Here is a 25,026-nt window from a genome sequence, read left to right on the forward strand (position 1 = left end):
ATGTTTTTCGATGATAAAACAATTATGAAAATCATGTTAATCATTGTTACTATAAAAAATGCAGGCCCAGGCCGTAGCGTAACGGTCTGGGCACCGGACTGGTAATCCAGTCGCAGTGTGCCGCGGGTTCGACTCCCGGACCCGACACGGCCTTTACTGCATGTCATCCCCCCATCTCTCTCCCGTTTCCTGTCAGCCTACTGTCTGTCCCTTCAAAAATCAATAAAAGGCGTAAGCCGCAAAAAAATATCTTAAAAAATATATATATATGCAGACCATAAGGTTCAGAGGGGCAATCAGTGAGATGGGTGGAATCAGTTAAAAGAGCTAAAACATGGGTTTAATTAAAGGTCATTTAATTTCCTTGGTGATGTTCTTAATGAAACTGAACGTTTAGCAGATGTGCTTATCGCTGACAGAAAGGTAAACGGGTACGGGTCGCAGGGTTCTAGCTAAGGTCCGTGCAGTGTCACTGTCAGCGGTGATCTGTCACGGCACTGTTTATGGCCAAACGCAGCGCTGAGAGGAACATCTCCCTTGCCTCCCCCGTCTCTGTGGCACATGCCCAGGAACGACTGGGGCCCTGGAGGATGAAGGCATGGCACACATCTTGAGAAATGAGAGAGGGGGAGACGGGAAAAATTAGCTCAACAGGTTTGTTGTGTAGGAGCGTATGCTGTACACCACTGTAAAGTGGTCAGTCAGGACTCATTTGTGGGTCACAGACACATTTTTATGGGTCCCTTAATTGTATTCCCCCCCACATTATTATTTCAGAACATTTTCAAGAAGCATTCCCAAAACGAGCAAAGATTTTCATTAATTCAAAGCGAAATAAAAATGTTTTGGGGGGTGGGGCGTAATTTCACGAAGAAATAAAAGACTATTTTCACTAGTTTGAGTCCCCCCTGGTGTAGAAGACTCACAGCGCGTGTGCAGGATCTCTCTGCACGTCAGGCTGGCCAGCGCCACAGAGGCCAGGAAGGTGTGCGCGCGGCGGCAGGAGAGGGCGAAAGGCACGTGAGCCACGCTGCGCTCGGTCAGGACCAGCGCATCGTTGAACAGGAACAGACCCATGTCAGACACCTGCTCGTACGTTCTAAATCACACACACACAACATTATGTACAAATGATGGCCATTTTGGAACCCATGATCCAAGTGTGTTGGTATTTGAGGAATTGTCTTTTATAACTTAACTCCTGAATTGAATGTCCTACTAATGTTGACCCCGACTGCTGCTTTACATGCTGTGCCGTCTCTGGCACCTGAATTTCTCCCATGGGATCCATAAAGGTGTCCATCTATCTAGACGTTCTGTACTCCTTGCTGGTGTAAAACAAAAGGCATGCTCTGGAACCGTTACGCGAGGTGCGTTTGGTTACCTGAGAGAGTCTGGAATGTTCTCATCGCCGCTTCTGAGCAGAGCGGCGTCCTGGGTCACAATCAGCTGCCTGTTCCCTTCACACAGGTTCTATACGCGCACATTACAAGTAAAGACAACACAGTGACAGTCTGACACATAAACACACACTATAAGATTCAGGCGGTGTGTGTGTGTGTGTGTCTCAGAAAGAAAGAAAGAAAGAAAGAACTCATTCCTGTAGTTTTACCGGGCAACATTGGATCATCTTCTGTGTTTCCTCCATCAATGTGTCTCTCTCCGAGTTCCTCTTCAGCTGAGATACAAGAGAAGAGCAGGAAGATAAATATACAAAGTCTTATACATAAAGTAGCATGCTACATTCTCTTTGTAGTGGATATACTGTAGGTGGCACTACCACTGAAGCCTTTCTTAGGGGTACTTGTGGATGAGGGGGTAGAGGTATATTATTAACCCATTTAGACCTGAGACCAGATTCTACAAATGTCTTCTAAATCATGACAGTTTTCTGAAAGACATATGTTTCTATGTCAGTGGTTCTCAAACTATTTCATATCAAGGACCCCAGAAACTATATGTAATTGGTGGCCGACCCCCATCTGAAAATATGTTGTTCCAGGGACCCCCCAGAAGCAAACAGTAATAGTCAAAAACGTTCGCTCTGAAAGAATATTATAAGATTTGTGCCACATTTACTTCTACTCCATTACATCTCAGAGACAAATGTTGTACTTTTTTACAATTAAAAACATACATTAAGAACTTCAGATCTATTTGAACTTTCACAACACTTGTAGGTCGGCTATTTTCAAATGTTTTTTTATTATAAATAAATACATATATTTTGATGCCAATACTTTTGTACTTTTGCTCAATTTTAAATACCAGATTTTTTGCATTATTGTTACTTTTACTTTTAAAGTAAAACATTTGAGTAGCCTACTTTTTCCACCACTGTCAACAACACTTTTCGTTCATGGTACATGCTTGTTAGCCTGGGTTCCAGCCTGAATCTCTGCGTTCTGTGATTCTGAATTGTCACACTACTCAGTCTGGACAGAGGCTGCTTGACTATAACTCACATTTCTCAACTGTTACGTAGCTATGATGTTGCTGATACGTCATCAGCCAGCGCCACTCGCCGTCCATGCCATGCTTCCCACTGTTGAAGAAAATAGCACCGTTCGAGACTCGACAGTCAAAAGTAAACGATTCAGTAGTCAACTGTCAATTTCAGTAGTACAAAAAACCTGACGGCTGTGTGGGGCGAGTTTAGTGAATGATAAGGGGACGTTGCAGGACAACAGCAGCAGTAGCTGTGTGGGGTGAGTTTAGTGAATGATAAGGGGACGTTGCAGGACAACAGCAGTAGCTGTGTGGGGTGAGTTTAGTGAATGATAAGGGGACGTTGCAGGACAACAGCAGTAGCTCTGTGGGGTGCGTTTAGTGAATGATAAGGGGACGTTGCAGGACAACAGCAGCAGTAGCTCTGTGGGGTGAGTTTAGTGAATGATAAGGGGACGTTGCAGGGCAACAGCAGTAGCTCTGTGGGGTGAGTTTAGTGAATGATAAGGGGACATTGCAGGGCAACAGCAGTAGCTCTGTGGGGTGAGTTTAGTGAATGATAAGGGGACGTTGCAGGGCAACAGCAGTAGCTGTGTGGGGTGAGTTTAGTGAATGATAAGGGGACGTTGCAGGACAACAGCAGTAGCTGTGTGGGGTGAGTTTAGTGAATGATAAGGGGACGTTGCAGGACAACAGCAGTAGCTCTGTGGGGTGAGTTTAGTGAATGATAAGGGGACGTTGCAGGGCAACAGCAGTAGCTGTGTGGGGTGAGTTTAGTGAATGATAAGGGGACGTTGCAGGACAACAGCAGTAGCTCTGTGGGGTGAGTTTAGTGAATGATAAGGGGACGTTGCAGGGCAACAGCAGTAGCTCTGTGGGGTGAGTTTAGTGAATGATAAGGGGACGTTGCAGGGCAACAGCAGTAGCTGCGCAGTGCGCATTGATACGACGCCAAACTGGTGTTTTTCCTCAACCCGCACCACAGACCAATCAGAAGCCACGGTTCCATTTCAACCTTTCATATGTCCCACCTACCTTGGAGAATAGGAGACTGTCCACACTGAGTTGCGAAGTGACATTTTCAGATCCGTGGAACGCAGCAAATCAGGCTGGAAGCCTGGACAGTGGACACCCAGGATACATGCAAGTGTGTCCCAACCATAGAGTAATAAGGATAGAGAAGTTGCTCAGTGGTGTTTTGAAGCACCCTGAAGCACTACTTCCGCATTTGCAAACGAGCACTCAATGTTAAAGCCCAGCTGCTGCACAGGGTTTCCTAGTCACAAATCCACAGCTCCGCCTGCAGTCCAACCTCTGACCACCAGTAGGGCCGAGCGCTTCAACGTTGGAGAGCCTCCCTGGGGGCTTGGGGGTCCTAACCTTGTGGATGAATGCCCCGTAGCGCTGCAGCGTGTGGAGAGCAGACGACAGGTGCGCGTGGTCAGGGTGACCTGGGTGCGTGTGCAGTGACAGCGCCTGGAGCAGCGTCACGTACTCCTTCACACGCCACACTGGACACAGCAAGAGCTCCTGTAGGCTGTACATATGACATATGCACAGTGAGCGCACGCACACAATTTGTTAAATAACAATACAAGCTTGCAGGCCCTTTTATTTAGTCATCGAGAGAGCAGACACACAGGAAGAAGGCTTTAGTTTGGGGGGGTGGGGCGGAGGGTGTAATTTTAACTTGCAACCAGCGGGTGTACGGCGTGACATAGCAATTACCTCAGCATGTGTGTCGCAAGAGTTTTGTCTGCTCTCTTAAGGAACGCCCGGAATGGAGGGCTCATCTCCCGGCACTGTATCACAGACAGACATACACGCACGCACGCAAAATGGAAGCACATTAACCACTTAAAGGTTTCATGACATTCATTTTCATTTATTTTTAGGTTTTATGACCTCAATTACACCCAAACAACCTGAACTTTCAACATACAGTGGATCTTCTGTGGGCTGGGATTTGCTCTGTGTCTGTGAAGCCTTTTGAGCTGCCATGAAAACAGTGAAAACAGTGACATCTGCTGGCAAATCACATTGTCATATATGGGATTTGGTGGCTCTTACATCACACTCCACAGGAAAATCAGAGCACTTGTTTGAGCCAAAAAAAAACAGACCACAGAAAATCTACTGAATGTTAAAAGTTCAGGTTATTTGGGTGCAATCGAGCAACAAATAAAGAAAAGGAAAAAAAGGAAAATAAACCTTTTTTCACACTCACAATAAATGAGCAAAATGGGAGATGGCATTTTTATTACATTTGTAAACCTATAATGGCAGGCCCAAAATAAGGAACACCCTGGTTGAAAGTGCTTTTAATAACATAATGTTGCGTTGCTGAATGAGCATGAGCCTGCAAATGTTTTTTACAAGACACACACATTGAGGAGAGGAGAGGACCTGGTCTATGGTGCGTAGGGCAGTGGGGTAGTTGTTGAGGTAGTTAGTGTACACCCTGAGTTTAGAGCATAGTCTCACGCACACATCTCCAATACACTGCTCCGCCCCCCAGCACTGCAGCCTGGCCTCCAGCTCCACCTGAAACTGCCTTTAAGCCACACACACACACACACACTTTTATGTGTGCAACCAGCTCTATCGTGCATGGGACAATAATTCAGCTTCAACCTGGAAAGCATTCAACCATCCTCGGGAGAGTGTGCGTGTGTGCGTGCGTGCGAGCGTGCATGCGTGCGTGCGTGCATACCTGTTGAGCTCCAGTATGTGCGTGAGGGGGCTCAGGACCATGTGGATATGTGCAGAGCTGAGGATAGCTCTGTTGGAGTTGAGCGCTGCAGTCAGAGGCTGGTGGTACACCTTGGACACAGCGGACGGATGTGTTGACGCAACACAAGGCGGTCACAACGGATTCACAGACTAGTCACACGCTATTCTTCAAACCACACTGCAAGGGACTCTCCCCGCCTTTTTAATCACATGTCATGAACCCTAGCAACCCTGTTTTGGGCATACTAGGTCATAAAAGCGAACATTTGGCAAAAAGAGGTGAACATTAGGTGGAGGTGAGCTTTTAGATTGGCTGTTTTTGGCTAGAACATTTGGTTCAGAGGGTGGGGGGGCCATGTATACTTCATTGAAGTATATAGGGTCTCCCTGTAAGTGGTACTGGTTCTGATCGGCCGTAATGAGATGATATATGATGATGTACGATGATAAGAGCGCCCCTCACTTCACATTTATATGTAATTGGCCTCCGACCCCCATCTCAAAATATGTTGTTCCAGGGACCCCCCACCCCTCCCGGGGGTCTTTTGGCTACATGCTATTATATCCTAGCACAACAAAGATGGCGTTGTGTCACATTGAAATGGGCTCTGAAGCTGCAAATCGCTGGACTGATTAATGGTTGCAAATTACGCTGGGCGATAAGAGTATTAATTGGTGTTAATTAACCAGTTCCATTTGGACATTCAGACACATAAGGGTCAGTTTAGTTCCTAATTATTATAATTTAGCTGGGGACCCCCCCTCAAGGACCCCACGCTGAGAACCATGCAGTGCTACAGTACACGGAATTGTAGTAAAAAATAAGAAAATACCTTTACTACAGCACCCAGCCTGCCCAGATATAGGCTCTCACTGTAGTACAGCTCTCTGGCTACTGCACCACGCCAGTCTAATGCTGCCTGGAGAGGGGAGAAGTATACAGTTTACCAGTTTTTATAAATGTAGTTTTTGTTTTGAATCCAACAAATTTAATCAAATCACCCTGGTGGTGCAAGAAAGATTTTAAACGTCACGTGACAATACAAAAAATAAAAATAAATAATATGGAACGCAGGCGAGATATTGAGCTTTAAGTTTCATGCAGTATTTCTTGTCAACCCGTATTGTTTCTACCCAAACACATTAATACACGATTGGAGCTTTATTCATCTTTAAGGGTAGCCTACTGGCCATTCCCACCAAGTTTCATGAATGGGCCAACCTTGTCCCCATATATGGGGGACATGGGGAGAGCAACGGATGAATGGGCCTTTTTAGTCAAATCCCAGCGGAGAATATTTGGGCAGAAAAGGAAATTAGTCATTTTTTACCAAGAAACTTTATCTCATCTGCTCCACTAGAGTCCGTTAGTGACAATGACAGTGGTGTAACAGGCAGCTTTATCCCATCTGCTCCACTAGAGTCCATTAGTGACAATGACAGTGGTAGACAGTGGTGTAACAGGCAGCTTTACCAAGACACTTTATCCCATCTGCTCCACTAGAGTCCGTTAGTGACAATGACAGTGGTAGACTGTATTTTATACATTCCCAGGTATAAAATATGTGAGAGATAAGGTCCCTGCACGCGTTTTTCTGATTTTTAGCTGCGTTTCTCCATCGGTTTTCCGAAAAACGCATCCAGTGTGCAACCACCTTAAAGGTACTGACATTGGGAGGGTAAAGCAGAGTGATGCTCAAAAGTAAAAAGCATGAGTGTGTTCTTTTCACCTTCCCTAAATAAATAAATAAAATATATTTTTAGTACAAACTTGCGGTACTTCGGGTATGGGATCAAGGTGTCTGTGTGAGGTGGGACTCTCCGTCAGAAACCCAAGCCCTTTTTCTTCATCGGTTCCCTTCTTCTCCCTCGCATCGGTTACTCGTCCCTCCTTCTCCTCACTCTGTCTTTTCAGGAAGATAGAGAGGAACTCCAATGGTCTCATCTGAGGAGGCATGAGAACACAAGAACGATGGAAGGTTATTGACCTTATGAACGCTAGCATTCCTGTTCAGGGAATATGTCATAATAGGTGAAAATTCTGCAAAAAATAGCAGAAGCTCACAATGCCTATAGCGTTATATATTGGCTATTTCCAGCAAAGATAATTGGTATAAAGCACAGAACAAGTATAGACCGCTGGGGGCCCCCAGTCAATGAAGTAAGTATGTATGGTTTAAGTGGTTAAGCTGTTGCACAATTGGTTGGGGCAGTCACATGGTTATTTTATTTTATTTTTTATTTAACCTTTATTTAACCAGTAAAAACACATTGAGACTGCGTCTCTTTTTCAAGTGGGAACTGGCCAAGAGGCAGAATACATAATTACACGTCAAAGCTATCAATGTCAATAATACAGCCAATAATAAATCCATGACAATACCTCCAGAAACCTATACAATATATACAACAATACTCGAAAATGGTACACTAACAATAACCGGGTAGAATAAATTTTGCACACAAATACACAAAGTACATTTATGGGCGGGAACCAAAAAACAATATATATGGGCATTATGCGAAGGCTAGTACACATCCGAACATATTATACCTTGCAGGTTCAGGTTATGGAAAACCAGTGCTGAGGTATAGCCTACTGGAAACTGGTGGTTCTCCACCATTTCAATTTGATTCATTATACTTTATACATTTTACAAATACAGCAGAGACCCAAGGTTTTCCCCCAACTTAGCATTTGGCAACATTGGCATGGAACAAGTCCCCTTTAATGGAAGAAACCTCGAGCAGAACCAGACTAAAGGCGGGCAGCCATCTTCCTTGACCGGAAGAGATAGAGAGACAGAGATAGAGATTACCCATGTCTCGCACTAGTAGGGCAATTGTTTGGGGAAGCAGTAGATGAAAAACTGGTGGGTAGAAAAGCCACCTGGAAATCAGGTCACCGGTGCACCCCCTGTCTGCCGTGATGAGGTGTCCCTGATCAAGACAGATCCCCAAACTGCGCCACACCGGGCACTCATCTGGGCCATCTAAGCAGCCATCAGCTGGGTGAAACTGAAACTGGATTTACCCCCCATGAGAACAATAAAAGTCTACCTTTTAGTTTTTTCTGTTTGATTTGTAGTATATTTTTACTGTCCCCACCCATGGGTTGACCCTAATGGTTGGGGAAACACTGCTAAAGGAAAATCCACAACAAATGCAGAAATGGCAGCATTCCAACTTAAGATTGTCCTCGTTAAAAACGGTAAGCGTTGTTGGTCCACATCACACCAACACACATTTCAATCGTCTCCATCACCGAATGCTGCGGGAGGCCTGCTGTGATTGGTCTAGCCGCTCTAGCGGCCTGTAGCGCTTACGGCTTACCTCTCCCTGTGTGGTGACGACAGTCAGACCTTCAACCAGAGTTTCTGTCAGGTCTTTAGACAAACACAGCTCCTCTAGACACACCTGGTCCCACAGGAAGTGACCTGATAAGGGATATGGATAGAGAGACAGCGAGTGGCTGAGTGTGCAACCTTTAACTCAAGAGTATGTATAAGGGCCGATTCATACTCCTATTTTACAGCTGTAGTGCTGAAATGATTTTGGCTGGTCAGAAATTTTCAGTAGCACCGAAGAGCCGACTTTATGACGGTACCCCCAAACCTCAAATGACGTCACATTGTAGGCTCTACAGAGCCGAACCGACTTTTATTCAGCTCTAAAATAGGAGTATGAATCACACCTAAGCCTGCATACATGTGTCAATTTGTATTATGTATTATACAAATCGCATGCTTTACTTTATTTTGTTTATTTAGACGGGACACTGCATATTAATGAACACTATCAATGTAACGCAAATACACCAGACTTAGCAAAGATGCTAATTTACATCTGCAGTCCCCACAAAGAACACATAAAAACAAAAAAAACAGGCAGTGAGTGAAGTACATTACATTACACAGGGAAAACGGAGCATAAAACATTAATACAAGAACAAAGGTACAAAGTATAGTAAAACAATCACTTGGCTCATGTAGTATTGCACTAAGAAAATAGCTCTAAGCACTAAGAAAATAGCCTCTAAAGGGCAATATATGTCTGGAATTCAATTTTTGTGTGTGTGTGTGTGTGTGTGTGTGTGTGTGCGTGCGTGCGTGCGTGCGTATACTTTAGCTATCGAAAAATAGCAGATCTACAAGCTCGCGTGCATGCGTGCAACCCACCCAGAGCACGAGCCCTGGCCTCGAGGCTCAGCTGGTGTAGCCTGTGCGGCCCCAGGAAGCTCCTCATGTCCCCCAGTGCCTCCTCCATCCAATGGGCCTGTCGGCACCAGCCCTGCAACGCGCTCTCACACAAGTAGCGCACGGCAGGGGGCGGGGCCTCCCCCTCTGCACGCCGACTCAACGTTCCGCCGCACACACCGCCGCCATTCGACCACTCACTCAGGACTGAGAGGCCAAGGGGAGAGAGAGGTTGCGTGGTTAAAATGTTCAGTGTAAATTTAACTCACAGTGTACAGAAAAAATAATCGAAATGGACCCGGTTTGGGTTCATTGTTACACTCTCGAAGTTAAGGAGAAAAAGCAGGGGAAGCTCATGCAAGCGTGCATGTGAAAACTGAATCCTTCATCCCAACCCTTCTGTAAACGGATGACATGTACAGTATGTCCTAATACAGCATGCCAAGGGCTTTAGGATCGACTTGTTTGAGAATACAGAGCACAGTAGAAAATTGACCCGTAATGTAATGTTCAGGACGGGAACCCCTTTCGGTGTTTTACGACAAGCGTTATGTTATACTTTAGCTATCGAAAAATAGCAGATCTACAAGCTCATAGCGCGGCACCGATTTTTTTTAAATCTTGAAAAAGTTTTTTGAGATTGAGGCTGGTGGCCAATCACATATAGTTTTTGGGGTCCTTCACATGAAAATGTTTGACATAGAAACATTGTTTTTTCAGAAAACTGTCAAGCGAATTGAAGCCAATAAGCCATTTTCTTTAGAATCAGCCTCAGGTCTAAATGGGTCAAATTCATGAAGTGGCGTGTTCTAATCTTGTAGATCTGCTTTTTCTGCTTAAAAAAAAAAAAGAAAATTGACGATAATGCAAAAATAATTGCGGTTATCTCAAATAATTGCAATTAAACTACATGACTGCATGAAGCACTCACTGTTCTGGAAGCTTCCAGTGGCCAGCGCCATGGGAGAACACACTTCTAGTCCACTGAGAGTAGACAGCGTCTGAATGAGTGCCACTCCTGATGCTGGAGGACACCAGAGAGAGAACAATGCACAAAGAGAGTTGAGGTTCAACAAGGTTCAAGGTTCAATTAATGCCATGCGTATGTTTCTGTTTATTAAAGCAGTGGTTCCCAAACCTTTTCATGTCAACTACCCCCAAATTGACACTAATTCATTAGCCCAATGGAACCATTTGTACACTCTCAGAGTTACAGACCCATAAGGGTCCATTTGGTTCGAAACTATCATTTAGCTGGGGACCCCCTGAAAGTTGGAACACCCTCAAAGACCACTGGGGGTCCCCAGACCCCACTTTGGGAACCACTGTCTTAAAGGATCCCCATAAGAGACACGTGAAACACATGAATCAGCATACTTTGCATGCCTATACTGACCAGAAGCAGACAGAGGGGAAAAAATGTCCACCCCTCCTCCCTCCTCAGATGGCATAATCCAGCCGCACAGGTGTTCCCAGAATTCCCTGAAGTCGGGGTTCAACGCGGTCTCCTCTGATAGGTTGCATCCTGTCGGGTGGAAGGGGAGAGGATGAGATGCGACACGAGGACACGGTGTGGTTAAAGCAAGGATCTTAGGGCTGCAGGTTGCAGAGGGCGGCAGGGAATGGTCCCCCGCCAGGCCGCCACTGCTCCACCACATCCAGATGCTGAGGTTAGGTTTAGGTTTGGCTCAGGGAAGAGGACGGCCCTGCCATGCACAGTCCATTGGGGCAGCCGATGCATGCAATAATTTGATGTGCCCCCCCACAGGCCCCCTGTATCCATACTATCCAACTTCAGATGCACAAAAATACAGGAGTACCCTACCCTTGCATGGAATGGAACCACAAGAACGTTATGTGTATTGAGGGCCACAAGGGAAATAATAAGTCCTAGACCATATAGGCAATTTCTTACTCTGAAGCAGTCGGACCTCTTCTGTTCCACCTGGAGCCAGAAGGCCCAGCCTCTGGATCCTCTGCCCACCGAGAGCCCTCTCCACCTGGCCTAACAGAGCTGGCAGAGTTCCTCTGTGGTCATACAGAATCACCAACACCTCCACTTTCACGCCACTCAACACTAACTACAGAGTGAGTGAGTGAGAGAGAGAGAGAGAGAGAGACACACACAAGTTAACACACACACACACACAAACACTCGTTGATTACTGTCCCATTTCAGAACACTTTCACAGACGTACAAACAGCACCCATAACAAAGATGGTCGACTGTAGAGACAAAACCAGGACAGTCCACTTTTCTCTCACCTCATAGGCAGGTATTCTGTTGGAGAGTAGCAGTAGGAGGGTGCAACGGGAACGAGGCATGGGGTGGGTGTCACCTAGATGGGACAGCCTGTGAGTGAAGGCCGCCAGTGGGCTGACATCCATTCTCCCTCGCTCACTAGAACAGAACATGTGAACAGGCTTTAGAGAGCGAGATTGTTGTTGTGCGCAAATTCCCTTTCTTAATTCAAAAAAATTCTAAAACGTTCAAACACTAGAAAACAGCAGATGGAGCGTACAAGCTCGCAGTGCAGCACAGTGACTCGCTGTGAGCTTGTAAATCTGCTATTTATGAATAGCCAACAAAAACAAAATGACACAGATGCTTTACCCAGTTTGAATGGGTTAAAAGAGTATGATATATTATAAACAATATGACACATGCTCAAATAGTATATAGCACCGTTTCCCAAACAGCGTATCGTTCGGGACCCATTTGTGGGTCGCAGGGACCCATTTGTATGGGTCCGTTCACTTTTGGTTCACTATATTTAGTTTTTAATTATTATAGAGGGTATGCGCATGCATAAAGTGAATGGCAGATCGAGTGGCAAAGTGAATTTAATGTTGTTTAAAGTAATTTAATGCAATCAAATGTTCTGTTTGGACGTAAGGGCTGTCAAGGCCAGAAAATAAAGTAGTTTTTTGCCACTCAGTAGGCATTCCTGCATAACTTCCAGGTATGATGATGATGATGTCACGCGCATACTCTCTATTATTTCAAAACATTGTCAATAAACGTTCCCAAAAAAGCTAATGTTTTCATGAATTAAAAACAAAAGTCAATGATTTTACAGTAATTTCATGGAGAAATAAACTAAATAAATAAATAAACAAATAAACTCGAAAGCAAATGTCTAAGAAGTAGCTAATATAGCCAATCTACAAGCTTGCGGCGCGTTGTGAGCTTGTAGATTGGCTATTTTCACTAGTAGTTTGGGTGCCGGGCAAACATCTACTTTCTCTTGTGCGTCACAGGCTCAAACGTTTGAAAACCACTGGTATATAAAAAGTGTTGCGTGTCTGGTCAGACAAGGACCTGGGTGAACTGGAGGGCCTGGCTTTCTGCAAGGCCAGAGCACGGCCGGTCTGCTCCTCGTTCAGACTGAGACTAGAGGAGAAGTGACCGTCCCCTGGCGGCCAGGAGAGGGAAGGTTTGAAGGCAAAGGTCTCCCTAGATTCAGACACCCGTCTCTGGGTACAGCCGCTCCCTGTTGCTCCTAGTTGGCTGTTGCTCCCCCAGGCTCTCCTGGTTCTCAGAGACAGTCCTGGAAGGTCAACAAAGATAAAACAGCACCTGGGTAGGCTACATTTCCTACAGGAAAAAAAACAGCAGTGAAATGCAGGTAACCCCAGAAAATCAACTGGTATTTTAGAGCAGCAGTTCCCAAACTTTTTCATGTCAAGGACCCCCAAATTAGCCTGCGGACCCCCATTTGAAAAGATATGCCATGTACACTCTCAGAGTTAAATTAACATTAATGCATGTCAAACTGGGGGTCCTTGAAATTAATCACTGCTAGAGCCGTAAAACTCTTCTCTTATGGGGGGTCGTAAAACTCTTCTCTTTTGGGGGGTCCCTTCATGACATACCTTTTCGTAGAGTTACAGACCCATAAGGGTCCATTTGGATCCAAACTATCATTTAGCTGGGTAACCCACTGGAACTCCCTCAAGGACCCCTGGGGGTCCCCGGACCCCACTTTGGGAACCCACTGTATTAGAGTAGCGAGACACTGATCCCACACAGCCATCTCACTTTTCTCCTCCTGCAGTCTCTCTCGGATGCACTGTCTGATCATCCTCTCCTTCCGCCTCTCCGCTTCCTCTTCGCCAGTGCTCCCGCTGGGTTGATCGAGGGTCCCGTACTGCTCTGCGGCCTCCCGGGGCGTGAGCCAGTCCAGGGTGGACACGCAGGAGACGTAGTGCGCCTTCCAGGCACCGCGCTCCTTGTCTCCCGGGCTGTAGGGCAAGAACCAGCCCCTACGGACGCAGCGGCCGGCCCACAGGCAGTCCTCCAGGTCAGGGATGGAAGAGACAGAAGATTGAGAACAATGGGAGAGAAAGTCACACAGACACAAAGATTCAATGATGAAGCTAGAGGTTACACGTCAGGGCTGCAACTAATCTTTTGACGCCATTATTACAACAATTAACATGTTTTTCATGATGTTTTGTTCTTTTAATCGATTAGTCTGATTAACCTGCAGTTATGCGGCTTTATACTTAGTCATGCAAGGTGTCGCACAAAAACAGCAAAGAATTGCCAATTATCTGCAAGCTCACAACACATAGCACCGCCACTTGTGTTTTAGAATTGATTAAATCGATTAGCTTGATTAACTGTTGCACCCCTATTACACTTGATATCATACACCAGCAGCATTTGGCAAAGACTGAGAAAGAGTCAATGTGAGAGAAAAGGGGAAATCCAGTAGCAGAGTATCCGTTCCTGAATCCCAGAAGCTTAGTAGGCTGATAATATGTTTAGTTTCCCACACAGGATACCCAGATTTGAATTCAGGTGGTAGCAAAGTCTCTCGCGACAGACTGTTGACTCACACAATTTCCACATGCTTCCGTCATGCAGTCATGGCATTATACATCCCATTTCAAGCCTGATCAGTGTACAAAAAACTTTGTTCCTAATTTAAGCGAATGTTTTTGTTTTGGCCCCAGCCTGTGACCTTTGGCCTCTTACCTGCTCGGCCAGGACCCTCCAGTGCCAGCTGACCTGGGCTGCAGAGCAGAGCTCACGTGGGGTCAGGAATGTCATAACGTACAAAGAGAGAAAGCGTGGCAGCACGGTCGTGAAGTCCACGTGTGTCACTGGAACCGTCTCCATGAGCCTGTCCCTGCAATACCTGTTGGAGGACGAACAGAACACCATTTTAAAATTAAATCATTAACTGGTTGAAGTTGAACCAAACATATTTCGTTTTTTTTTCTTTTTGTCCAGCTTTTATGCATTCAACAGTAGGCCTATACATGTGGGGGACAGACACCCTCAGTTTCATGAGGAGGGGGGGACGTCCCCTCCACTTTTGAGGAAGAAAGAATAAAAATGTACACAACGAGAAAGCCTTAAGGGCAGTCCATACTGTCTCCGACCATCGAACTTTTCGTCGGAAAGCTCCGGTACAACTACAACATGACGTCACTCGCAACTTCTGAAACACATTCCTCCGAATTTTTGTTCTGAAAGCTGCACTCCCAGATGTTGTGACTCTCCGAACTCTACTTCGGAGAAAAAATGTAAGTCTGATCTTTCCGACGAAAGGTTCGGTGGTCGGAGACAGTATGGACTGCCCTTTAGTTAGCACTGTGTAGAGCCACAGAGATAGGTTGTAGAAACCTTAGTTAGCACTGTGTAGAGCCACAGAGATAGGTTGTAGAAACCTTAGTTAGCACTGTGTAGAGCCACAGAGATAGGTTGTAGAAAGCCTTAGGTCGCATTCATACCAGAGAGCTTTGCTGCCATTAAAACGAATCATGCTGCGCATTGTCAGAAAGTGCGCTTCGTTTGGCAGGTGTGAAGGCTCATTCGAATCCTAATGCGCAGCAAATAACCGCATTTTACTCCGCCCAAAAACGTGGGTTTCGCTTCGCTTCGAATCGCACTTGACTACGATTCGGTGCAGGTGTGAATGCAATCCGCAGTAAATAAAGGAAATGAAGCAAACATAATGTGGCGGGTGAGGAGCTGAACACAGTTGGAGACGGTTAAGGCATATTTTACACAGCGCAAAGATGTCCCGTTACTGTGGATAGACGTGGTCGAATAAGGAGACTGAAGCCCTGATCGAAATGAGGACGTGTAGGCTACATTAATCAATTGCTTAAGAAAACACATAAAAACACTGCAGTGTATTATAGCCTACATAATATTCTGTCTGTTTGTCTGTGCGTGCCGTAAACATGGAGTGCTGTCACTGTGTGGGGACTGGGGAGTTATATCAGTGCGCTCATGCAGCGCTGTGCCTCCATGCCCAAAAGAACAGTGTGTGGCGGCTGCGTGCGTAGAGAGAGAGAGGGGGGGGGGGGTCCCAGGCGGCACGACACATGCACGTTATGAGTGTAATTTTATCACCATAGATTTCACTGTGTAGGCTATAGTTTATGAATGGAATACATTGATAAAGGTCCCCCCTGCTGCGTTTCCAATTGCTGCGAATGACAGTGTGAAGGCAAACCGCAGCCAATTAAATATGCAAGAATACAAATTCCCCGCCCATACGGATCTGAGTCTACCGAAGTATTAGGTGAGAATCTGACCTTAGTTAGCTTTAAAGTCCTGACCAAGTGAATCCAGGGCAATTAAGAAATTAAAGCTATTATCTCAACTGAATTTAGTTATTAAAAAGGTGATATGTTTTGGTTAAAGCACTATATTCTGAGTCTGTGTAGTGTTTAATTGTTCAGTATGAGCCGTCTCTCAAGCTCTTTACAAAACACAATTTGAACATTTATTTGTGTCATGATTGTCATCACTTCCAATTTAACTTGTTTGTAGGCCTACTGTATCATGTGTGAGTTGTCTCTCCTGATTGGATACATTCGGTATCCCGGTCTGAAAATTTGACAAAGCTTCTTGGAAAATCTTTGAATGCAGATTGTGGCCCCTAAATGTGTCACAGAGACTAAATTCTTTGGGAGCGTTTTACTCATTGAAAAAAAAAATTATATATATATATATATATAAGGCAATAGAATTTTGACATATTATTGCTTATAGCTACTTTAATAAATATATATTTAAATCCATTTGTTTGCCAGGCCATATATAATGTATTGCCACAAGGGGGAGTCAGAGATGAAAACTAAAGTGACTGAAGTCACTATCCTTATTTGTGTAATTTGTGCCCATTCAGGCCTATAGCCTACTATAGTGTAGATAAATGACCCTATGTTCTTCTCCTAAAGAAAAATAGAAGGTCTTACCTGAGCTGTGACTTAGTGCATCGTGTGATTAAAGTGTGCATAAGATGTTTCCTCTGTCTGTCAGTCCACAGGTCGAACCAATGGAGCATCAGATTCATCCGCTCCTCAAACAACTAGCAAACAATCAAACAATGCAAACCCTTTCATGTTATTTCAAGTACAAACATCAAACATGTGATCTAAACATATCTTTCAAAGTGAGGTCCAGGGACCCTCTGTGTACCTTGGGAGTTCCCTTACTGGTCTGTATAGGCTATAACAGTGGTTCCCAAAGTGGGGTCCTTGAGGGAGTTCCAGGGGGTCCCCAGTTAAATGATAGTTTGTAACTAAATGGACCCTAGGTAACTACAAATGGAACCAAATGCCATTTGTACATGGTCAAGTTAAATTAGCATTGACTTTACAATATAAATTAGGGGTCCGAGATATAAAAATAAAAAAGCCATTAAATGGGGGTCCGTAGACTAATGCATATCGGGGGTCCTCGAAATTAAACGGGTTGAGAATCGCTGCTAGAACCGTAAAAACCTTCTCTTATGGGGGTCCCTGGAATAACTTTTCAAATTAATTAGCGTCAATTTGTGGGTCCTTGACATGAAAACGTTTGGGAACCACTGGGCTATAACACTGACAGACACTACAGCACAAATTGAATCAAGCCTCTCAGAGCTATGGGAGACGACCATGCAATTCGAGTTAGACTTTTTCAATGATTTGAGTAGGCCTACAAAATAAATAACCACAAAGTTAACAAGCCTGGCTTGTACAAGAAAGCTGTACAAACTGTAGTAGGCTACATTCCTGTGCTTTATTTTCAAATTGCTAATAAAAGTATATTCAATCAGAACCACTTGAAAGATAACGGTAATGGTTAGCTTGTGCAATAGCGACATCTTGCGGCATTTAATTAAATGTAGCGGCGGAGCTGAACGCAGGAATCAGGACACCGTAGCAGCAGCCATGGCACTCTCATTGATTACCTGTTGGTTGGACGGCTTGTTAACCAGAGGCGTCCATGCGCTGAAGCGGGTGTCAGCGGTCCCTTGGGACGGTGACCGGGGTTCGTAGTCTGTGCCGTGAAGCTGCCATTGCTTCACGGAATGCGGAGTTGACGTGCTGACCGCAGACTTCAGGCTCGTCTCCTCCATCGCTCCGCTCCTATTTGGGTGTGAAAGTATAGCTTGGCCTACCTACCTTCAGTCAAAAACTCTCCAAGGTGTTTCGTTTCCACGTAATGATCGAGCTATATGTTGTCCATGTTGTCTGTCAGTGTCAGCTGATCACCTCCAAGGTTTAGCCTAGGTAACGGTTCTAATGGCATAGAACACTGGCCACTGGCACTGTACCGGAATGCGGTCTACTCTGTTCGTCTCCAGAACAGTAACCTTAGAAACACACAACAGAGGCGCACACGTTGACATTCCTTCAGTCTTTACAATTTTCTCACATGCAAACACCTGCTGACTAATTTCAATCTGTAGGCCTACAGCCAGGCATTTATTTTAAATTATTTTCACTGTGTGTCTGACTAACAAAACGAAAGAATATACTGGTAGACACTGAGGAGATTCATCACACAAGAACACATTTATTGTGTTATTTTCAAGTAAATAAATTTTAAATCAAACGTTCTAATTACAACAAAAGTTAAAACCCCCCATGAAACACTAGTATTATGCAATCAAAACACCTAGATAAAAAGGGGGGAAAGGAGGGGGAAGGACTGATTTATAATCAAAGCAGCATCAAACATGATTATTGCCATACAAAAAGTAAGTCACAAAGGTAACATTTTAAAATATACACAAAGTCATTTAAGATAAAATCTCAAACAATGCATCAAAAATCAAAAGGTAAGGCATGGTTTGCGATGTCAACATTTGGATGATTAAGTCTTCCATGGCAAAAAGGGACACACAGGATATGTGCAGTGTGTTACACAGCTTGCATGGACATGTGCAAATACATTCAACACGAGACAAACACAGTCTTGCAGGTGATATCACAATCAGGCCACGGACAGGGAATTACATGCACAATTTCAAATCAGGTTCCCTACTCGGCTCTCCAAAACAAATAATGCAATGCTCTTTAGTCTTTAGGCTTACCACCAAAGTGGGACTTTCCCCTACCTTTTATGATCATCATCATAGAGACATCTTATTTTGGCTAGCCATGATAAGCATATGAAATTACGTTATCAGGAAATACATTTTGAGTCTTAAAAAAAAAAAAGGGTATCTAGATGTAGTAACCAAACTACATTACACACTAACATTCACAGTGCCTTTGTTGATCAATTCCTGGCCTAGACTCAGATTATACAACCTCCACATTTGTTCATGATTGTAGGAAGTTAGGAACCCTAACAAATGTTTTACATGCGGTTTCTACATGGACATTAGGCTATACTTGAGGCCCGGCACACAACTTGATCCATAACTCAACTCATAACTTTGCTCTAAACAGAAGTTGCTTCATTTTTGATTAATACATGTGATATAGACAAAACTAAGTGCAACTCTATGACCTTACATCTTCAGGGGAAAAATACTGTAAGAGGTTTGTGGTATACCGTAATCTGATATGGCAAAACCTAGAACCGAGATGAGATTGTACTTTGGTGTTTTTCTGTCTCAAATGTAAACTTCAAATGTGACAATTTCTTTCTTTCCCACTCAGGTGGGGAATAATGGAATAACATCCCAAATTAAATGTAATCTCTCATTCTAAGAGGTCTTAAAAAACATTAGAAAAATTGGCTCCAGAGTTAAATATCTGAGAATGCATACATTTGTTTAGTGTAATCTATGGAACACATGTTGGTTTTATAATGTAGCCTACTAATGTATTCATGACTGCCTCCCAGCCAAGTCTAGAGGACCACAATGGAAATAAGTAATTTGACTTTATTGCGATATCCTGATAGATTAGGTACTATTATGCAATGTATTGTATTTAAATGTATCAAATCAATCATCCAAGCAGCCAACCACACAACAGAGATGCATCAATACTGTTATCAGGCAATCAGCCATTACAAGGCTGACACCACGTTACCTGCCGACACCAAAACAAAGTAATTTGATTTGCTGTTGGTTTACACTGAATGATCTCTGTAATGGAGAAAATCAATGAATCAGATTAATTTCTGTTGGACGGTACCAGATGTACGTAAAGTCCAAATTAATGTTGTTAAATGTCAGTATTTAGTGCATCAGATCACTAACGTCTCCTTTCTTTTAAGTGGTGCTGGCATTGAGACGGTGGTACAATACTGGAGAACATAACGCCACCCCACAAAGCCCTCGAGGTAGGGAGAAACAAATGCCCCAAGAGTGAAGGAGAAAACAGGCATAAATTAGAGGAGAGAGGGGGGGTAAAGGAATCACACACTGGCAGTCCTCTCTTGGCTGTCCGCTAAATTCAGTTTCTGACTATAGAGGAACAACAGTCAAGGAATCATTGGTGACAGACTAGTACAGGTCATGTTGCATTCCAAGATTGTGGAATAGTTGTCTGGCTTCAGAGACTAAGCAAATGGTGCTATATAGCAGTGGTTTTCAACCTTTTTTTTATATCAAGGCCCATTATTTTATTCAGCATTAGAGCAAAGGACCATTTGATGAGATTTAGCAGGCCCCTCATTTAGATGGGGACCACCTGGAACCCCCTCAAGGACCACTGGTGGTCCCCGGGCCACTGGTTGAAAACCACACACACACACACACACACACACACACACACACACACACACACACACACACACACACACACACACACACACACACACACACACACACACACACACACACACACACACACACTTGTAGGTCTAACTGTCAGGATGTAGAAGACATTTGAATCTGATCTCAAAATGGGTTAAAGACAAAATAAAATGTTAATAAAAGGATACATTGAAGTACTCAGCTCCTCCAGCTGTGAAGAGAAAGACATTTTTTTAATCATTTGAACAATAATATACGATGCCAACAAAAGCTGTGTTTATACTAAAATACCATATATATTGCCAGCTAAAAACATTACATAAATTGCCAGTGTATGCACCATCATAATACACGTCACCATGGTACTGGAATAGTGATGGTCTGCATTCAAAGTTTTTTTAAATTTGTATTTAAGATATTTTTGGGGCATTTTTTCTGCTTTTATTTCATAGAGTACAGTAGACTGACAGGAAATGGGGAGATAGGTGGGGAGTGACACGGTTGAGACAGGCATCAGGTACGGTCGCCCCTAAACCATCTCGCCCCTCGCTCAGTGCCACGGTTCTTGTATTCTTTATTTTTGTTTTACTGAGAATAAAGTTAGAAATAAGTTTAGGGTTAGGCATAGTTTTACTGGGGTTAAGTTTAGGTATAGGGTTAGGCATAGTGTTACTGAGGTTAAGGTTAGGAAAAAGGTTAGATTGAACCGTTTAAGCATAATTTACTTGGGTTACTTTAGTTTTCTGACGTTGGACACAAGTGTGAACAGAGAAACTGCATTTTTACACGGCTACAATGTGAGAAGTGAGAACTCCCACCCCCCGCCTCACTGTGGGTAATTATCATTCTCTACTATTATATTAGGCACTGCAATAGGCAGGAGGCCCCTGCGGGGAGTCTTACGTTGAGCAACAGTTTGTCCATGTTGGTGTCACAGGCCGTTTTCCTCTGATCCTCGGGCAGTTCGTCCACCTCACCGTACATGTCAAAGTGCAATCGTGCCAGTTTCTCCTGCATCTCTCGGACCTGCTCCATCTGGTCAATGGAGCACTCGTTACCTATTGAAAGGAAGGAAAGAAAGTTGTCTCTGATTTAGGCTTGACCACAACTATCAATTATTTTCTCATCGGTTATTCTATTGATTAATCAAATAATCATGCCGATCATGTGCAGTTTAAGCCGTTTGCATTTTGGATAGCAGATGTGTATTTGTGATTGAGGTTACTCCCAAAAGGAGTCTTGCGGTCGGATTCAAGTTCAACACACCAAGATCATGGAGCGACGTACTGCTTGTTAAAGCGTTTATTAATGTCCATTTAATATTTATTAATTGTTACCATTTGTAGTCTTACTTACTGAGTCTGCGGTACACAAACACTCCTGCTGAGTGATCATGTTGCCAACTGTGTTGTCGATTGCTTTAGATACTTTTTGGGAGTGCTAGTCATTTGCCTGCATTTTGTTTGTTGAAATAGTAATGTGACTACTATGTCATGCACATATGTTTCCAGTGGATACTGCAGGCCTTGTTGACGGGATTTGTAAGAGAGGTTCCTTCCTGTTCTCCTCCCCACCGTCAACAATCGCTTGCTCATGGGGAAATAAAAATGAAAACATTTAAGGAAGTGGGCAAGACAAATGACTAGGGCTAGAGTATGTACTTAACTTGCTTTGCATGTGCTGTGTCTTGTGATTTGGCACCAAATACGATTGATTGATTGGATAAATAACCAGGACAACCACCAGGGCTTTTAATAACACATGAAGGGTTCTGTCAGTAGCCAGCATTCAATTTCACAGGAACCCCTTTTGGTGTTTTAAGCATTATGCTATACTTTAGAATCTGGTCTCAGGTCTTAATGGCATAAATGCACAGCTCACCAAAGGCCTGCAATTTCCCTGAGTGGAAGTCTTCGAGGAGACCCAGCAGACCATTCTCCATCTCCTGCACGTCGGACACGTCGGTCAGAAAGGAGTGCTGGGTGGAGGAGGGTGCCGTCGGGTTCTGGTTCGCCCTGCGACCAGAACCCGTTTGGGACCTGGCTTTATCTCGGACTCCCCTGAAGAAACAATACAGGTCAATCCGTGAGTGGGTGCACCCGTTTCAAACTTTAGAAAACCATCAATCTGAATGCAACGATTACACGTGATTTTGTCCCTTATGCTCTGATTAAACGTGATTTTGTCCCTTTCAATGCATTGATGGTGTAACGCCCGGGAAAGTCCAACATCTTAACCACTAGACCAAAGGGATATCCCCCTGGACCAGGGGAGATATTAGGCTTTTGAGGTCATCAGGCAGAGGCTCTGAGCCACTCTGCTACATTCATACATTCGAATGAGGGTAAATTGGTAATGCTTGTTTTGCTTGTGTGACATCAACGATGATCTGACTGTTTCAGCTGTCATTTGTAGCCTGGCTGTGTGGAGAAGGTACTATACTATGTGTATGTATACCCTTATAGCCTAGGAGGTGTTAATGAATTAACCAGTTTAACTTTGATTCCAATCAATCATTATATTACACTTATAGGCTGCATTGTGTAATATAACGAATAGATCATTACAATTACAACGCGTGTTGTGTGAAATTAGCCGTCCTGCAGCAAAACACCTCCTGCTCTTGGTCCTCGAACTAGTCCCCGTGTTGTGGCTGTAGCCGACATGTCGTCCCCCGGTGGAAGTGCCGGTCTTGTTGCGGGCAGAGCCGGTGGTCGCGCCCCCCGCCGCCGGGGTGGCAGTGGAGGAGGGCCTGGGGCTCTTTCTCTTCAGCTTCCGCTGCTCCATGGCCTCATGATACGATACGGTGCACCCTGGGATCGATCAGCTGGCAGGAGAAGACACAGAGACCCACGCAAACTAAGTCACTAAACGACACACGAGAGAGGTAAACATGACATGCGTGTGTGACCGTCTTTAAAATCCCCCGAACACGGATGGGCGAGCTAACATTAGCTTGGTACTACCGCTAGCCACTCAGCTAACTCACTTTTTAACGCACTACGCAGGGATAATTCATTTTCAATGTCAGCCGATAAAGACTCACTCACCAAATGTAGAGAGACAAAGTCCCAGAGAGCAGAGTTATGGTGGCACGAAATATTCCAAACCACAGCTGAGCTGTCACCAAACTGGTGAACCTTGCGTGCTGCTGCTAACAGTAACAACAACAAAACTCTAGACGACAATGTTGTGATCTGACGTCACTCAACGACACAGCCCCTGCCTTCAATGAAATAACATTGTATATCCAGTGGTGGGAAAATAACTCAAGTAAAAGTACGGAATTCAACATTTACTTACAATTTAAGTACAAAAATGTCCAATGGACGGTGTTTATCAAATGAAAGGACTGCCATTTGTCCCACTGTCCGTTTCTTTGGTTTGAAATTGGGGAAAACCAGCAAAACTAGACTGGATGATTGTTGTAACTTGCCAGGCCCAGGAATCAACTTTATGGAGATATCAACCTGTTTATATCCTAAATGGTGCATTTATATACCACCTTTATCCAATGCGCTTTGTGCATTACATTCACCCATTCATACACACATTCATACACTGATGGCAGCGGAAACCATGCAAGGCACCAACCAACACATCAGGAGCAATTAGGGGTTCAGTGTCTTGCTCAAGCCTCAAGGACACTTCGACACTAGGGGGAGCCCGGGTTCGAACTGGCAACCTTGCGATTACCATCCAGCCACTCTACCCGAGCCACCGTCGACCTACTACTGGCTGCCTTTGCATTCCTCTTTGGGCGCTTCCATTTCAGCCCATATGTCAGGGGGGAGACATGTGAGAAGCCAAAATTCTCACATGTCTCCCCCCTGCTCCGCTCCCTCCACTGGCTCCCGGTCGCTGCCCGCACAGAATACAAAACTCTGATGCTGGCATTCAAAGCAACCAAAGGTATGGCTCCCCCATATCTTGCAAGTATGATCGAACCCTACAAACCCTCCCGCGCACTCAGATCAGCCAACGCAGGGAAGCTGGAAGTACCCTCACTAAAAACGCCGGAACAAAGCTCCACACGTCCCAAACTCTTCTCCCTTCTGGCTCCAAAACTGTGGAATGCACTTCCCATTGCAGTCAGAACTGCGGCAGCGTCTAGTGAGCTAATCTAGTGAGCTAATTTAAGACTTCCGGTGGACGATCTCTTCAAAATAAGATTACCCTCTAGAGTATTGAAAAAAAGTTTAATTTGCACATTAAAACTACAAATTAAGCATTTAAATGATGCTATATGATGCTATAAGACACACATTATGTTTCTGTGTAAGAATAAGTAATTAAATCCTTAATAATAATAATAAAGTTATCTAAATGGATAAATGATATTCACTGGAGTGCATGGACTTTATAAAGTGGACACTGGACAAAAGACGGCTCCGCAAGGCAACTATCTGGACATACCCACGCGTTCGGGGAGATGTCCTATACCACACCCCACTCTCCGCTAAGCGGGAGAGGTGTAAAATTCACAGCAGCAGACCTTCTACTGGGGTCAAGGCTGACAAAAAGTACCGTTTCCGGACCCAGAATGGACACTGGACAAAAGACGGCTCCGCGAGGCAACTATCTGGACATACCCACGCGTTCGGGGAGATGTCCTGTACCACACCCCACTCTCCGCTAAGCGGGAGAGGTGTAAAATTCACAGCAGCAGACCTTCTACTGTGGTCAACGCTGAAAAA

General features: G+C 44.4%; 2 protein-coding genes across 3 annotated transcripts; both read right to left on the reverse strand.

Annotated features, from left to right (window-relative positions):
* Positions 1-383: 383 nt before the first annotated feature.
* ect2l (epithelial cell transforming 2 like) lies at positions 384-16,706 on the reverse strand. Of its 2 annotated transcripts, XM_083758637.1 has the most exons (20): positions 16,602-16,706; positions 14,362-14,524; positions 13,420-13,675; positions 12,700-12,928; positions 11,643-11,778; positions 11,293-11,458; positions 10,774-10,902; positions 10,309-10,401; positions 9,360-9,584; positions 8,515-8,618; positions 6,953-7,126; positions 6,015-6,101; positions 5,162-5,271; positions 4,855-5,002; positions 4,177-4,250; positions 3,829-3,985; positions 1,613-1,678; positions 1,385-1,473; positions 927-1,099; positions 384-609 (listed from the first exon to the last, which is right to left on the reverse strand). In XM_083758637.1, exons 1-20 carry the CDS (start codon positions 16,697-16,699, stop codon positions 476-478), a joined length of 2,811 nt encoding a protein of 936 aa, XP_083614763.1. In that variant the 5' UTR covers positions 16,700-16,706; the 3' UTR covers positions 384-475. The 2 variants fall into 2 exon arrangements, 1 of the variants encoding a protein (XP_083614763.1); XR_014568867.1 differs by lacking the exons at positions 384-609; positions 927-1,099 and having other exon boundaries at positions 1,449-1,473; positions 3,761-3,985.
* Positions 16,707-18,173: 1,467 nt separating this feature from the next.
* Positions 18,174-23,554, reverse strand: ccdc28a (coiled-coil domain containing 28A). Its single transcript, XM_083758628.1, has 6 exons — positions 23,380-23,554; positions 22,944-23,156; positions 22,211-22,389; positions 21,233-21,387; positions 20,518-20,540; positions 18,174-20,038 (listed from the first exon to the last, which is right to left on the reverse strand). Exons 2-6 carry the CDS (start codon positions 23,114-23,116, stop codon positions 19,990-19,992), a joined length of 579 nt encoding a protein of 192 aa, XP_083614754.1. The 5' UTR covers positions 23,117-23,156; positions 23,380-23,554; the 3' UTR covers positions 18,174-19,989.
* Positions 23,555-25,026: the final 1,472 nt, after the last annotated feature.

Source organism: Protomyctophum parallelum (genome assembly GCF_964188405.1).
Source record: "Protomyctophum parallelum genome assembly, chromosome: 23".
Taxonomy (NCBI): domain Eukaryota; kingdom Metazoa; phylum Chordata; class Actinopteri; order Myctophiformes; family Myctophidae; genus Protomyctophum; species Protomyctophum parallelum.

What these genes read in the sequence shown, in the direction of transcription:
- ccdc28a (XM_083758628.1), bottom strand. Translation starts at nt 23,116, where the DNA reads ATGGAGCAGCGGAAGCTGAAGAGAAAGAGCCCCAGGCCCTCCTCCACT. An exon ending in AGGGAAATTGCAGGCCTTTG is followed by an intron (nt 21,388 to 22,210) that starts GTGAGCTGTGCA and finishes TCCTTTCAATAG; the next exon opens with GTAACGAGTGCTCCATTGAC. An exon ending in GAGGAGCTGAGTACTTCAAT is followed by an intron (nt 20,039 to 20,517) that starts GTATCCTTTTAT and finishes GTTCCTCTATAG; the next exon opens with TCAGAAACTGAATTTAGCGG.
- ect2l (XM_083758637.1), bottom strand. Translation starts at nt 16,699, where the DNA reads ATGAATCTGATGCTCCATTGGTTCGACCTGTGGACTGACAGACAGAGG. An exon ending in GGCCAGGGCTCGTGCTCTGG is followed by an intron (nt 8,619 to 9,359) that starts GTGGGTTGCACG and finishes ATCCCTTATCAG; the next exon opens with GTCACTTCCTGTGGGACCAG. An exon ending in ACGGGGCATTCATCCACAAG is followed by an intron (nt 1,679 to 3,828) that starts GTTAGGACCCCC and finishes CTTGTATCTCAG; the next exon opens with CTGAAGAGGAACTCGGAGAG.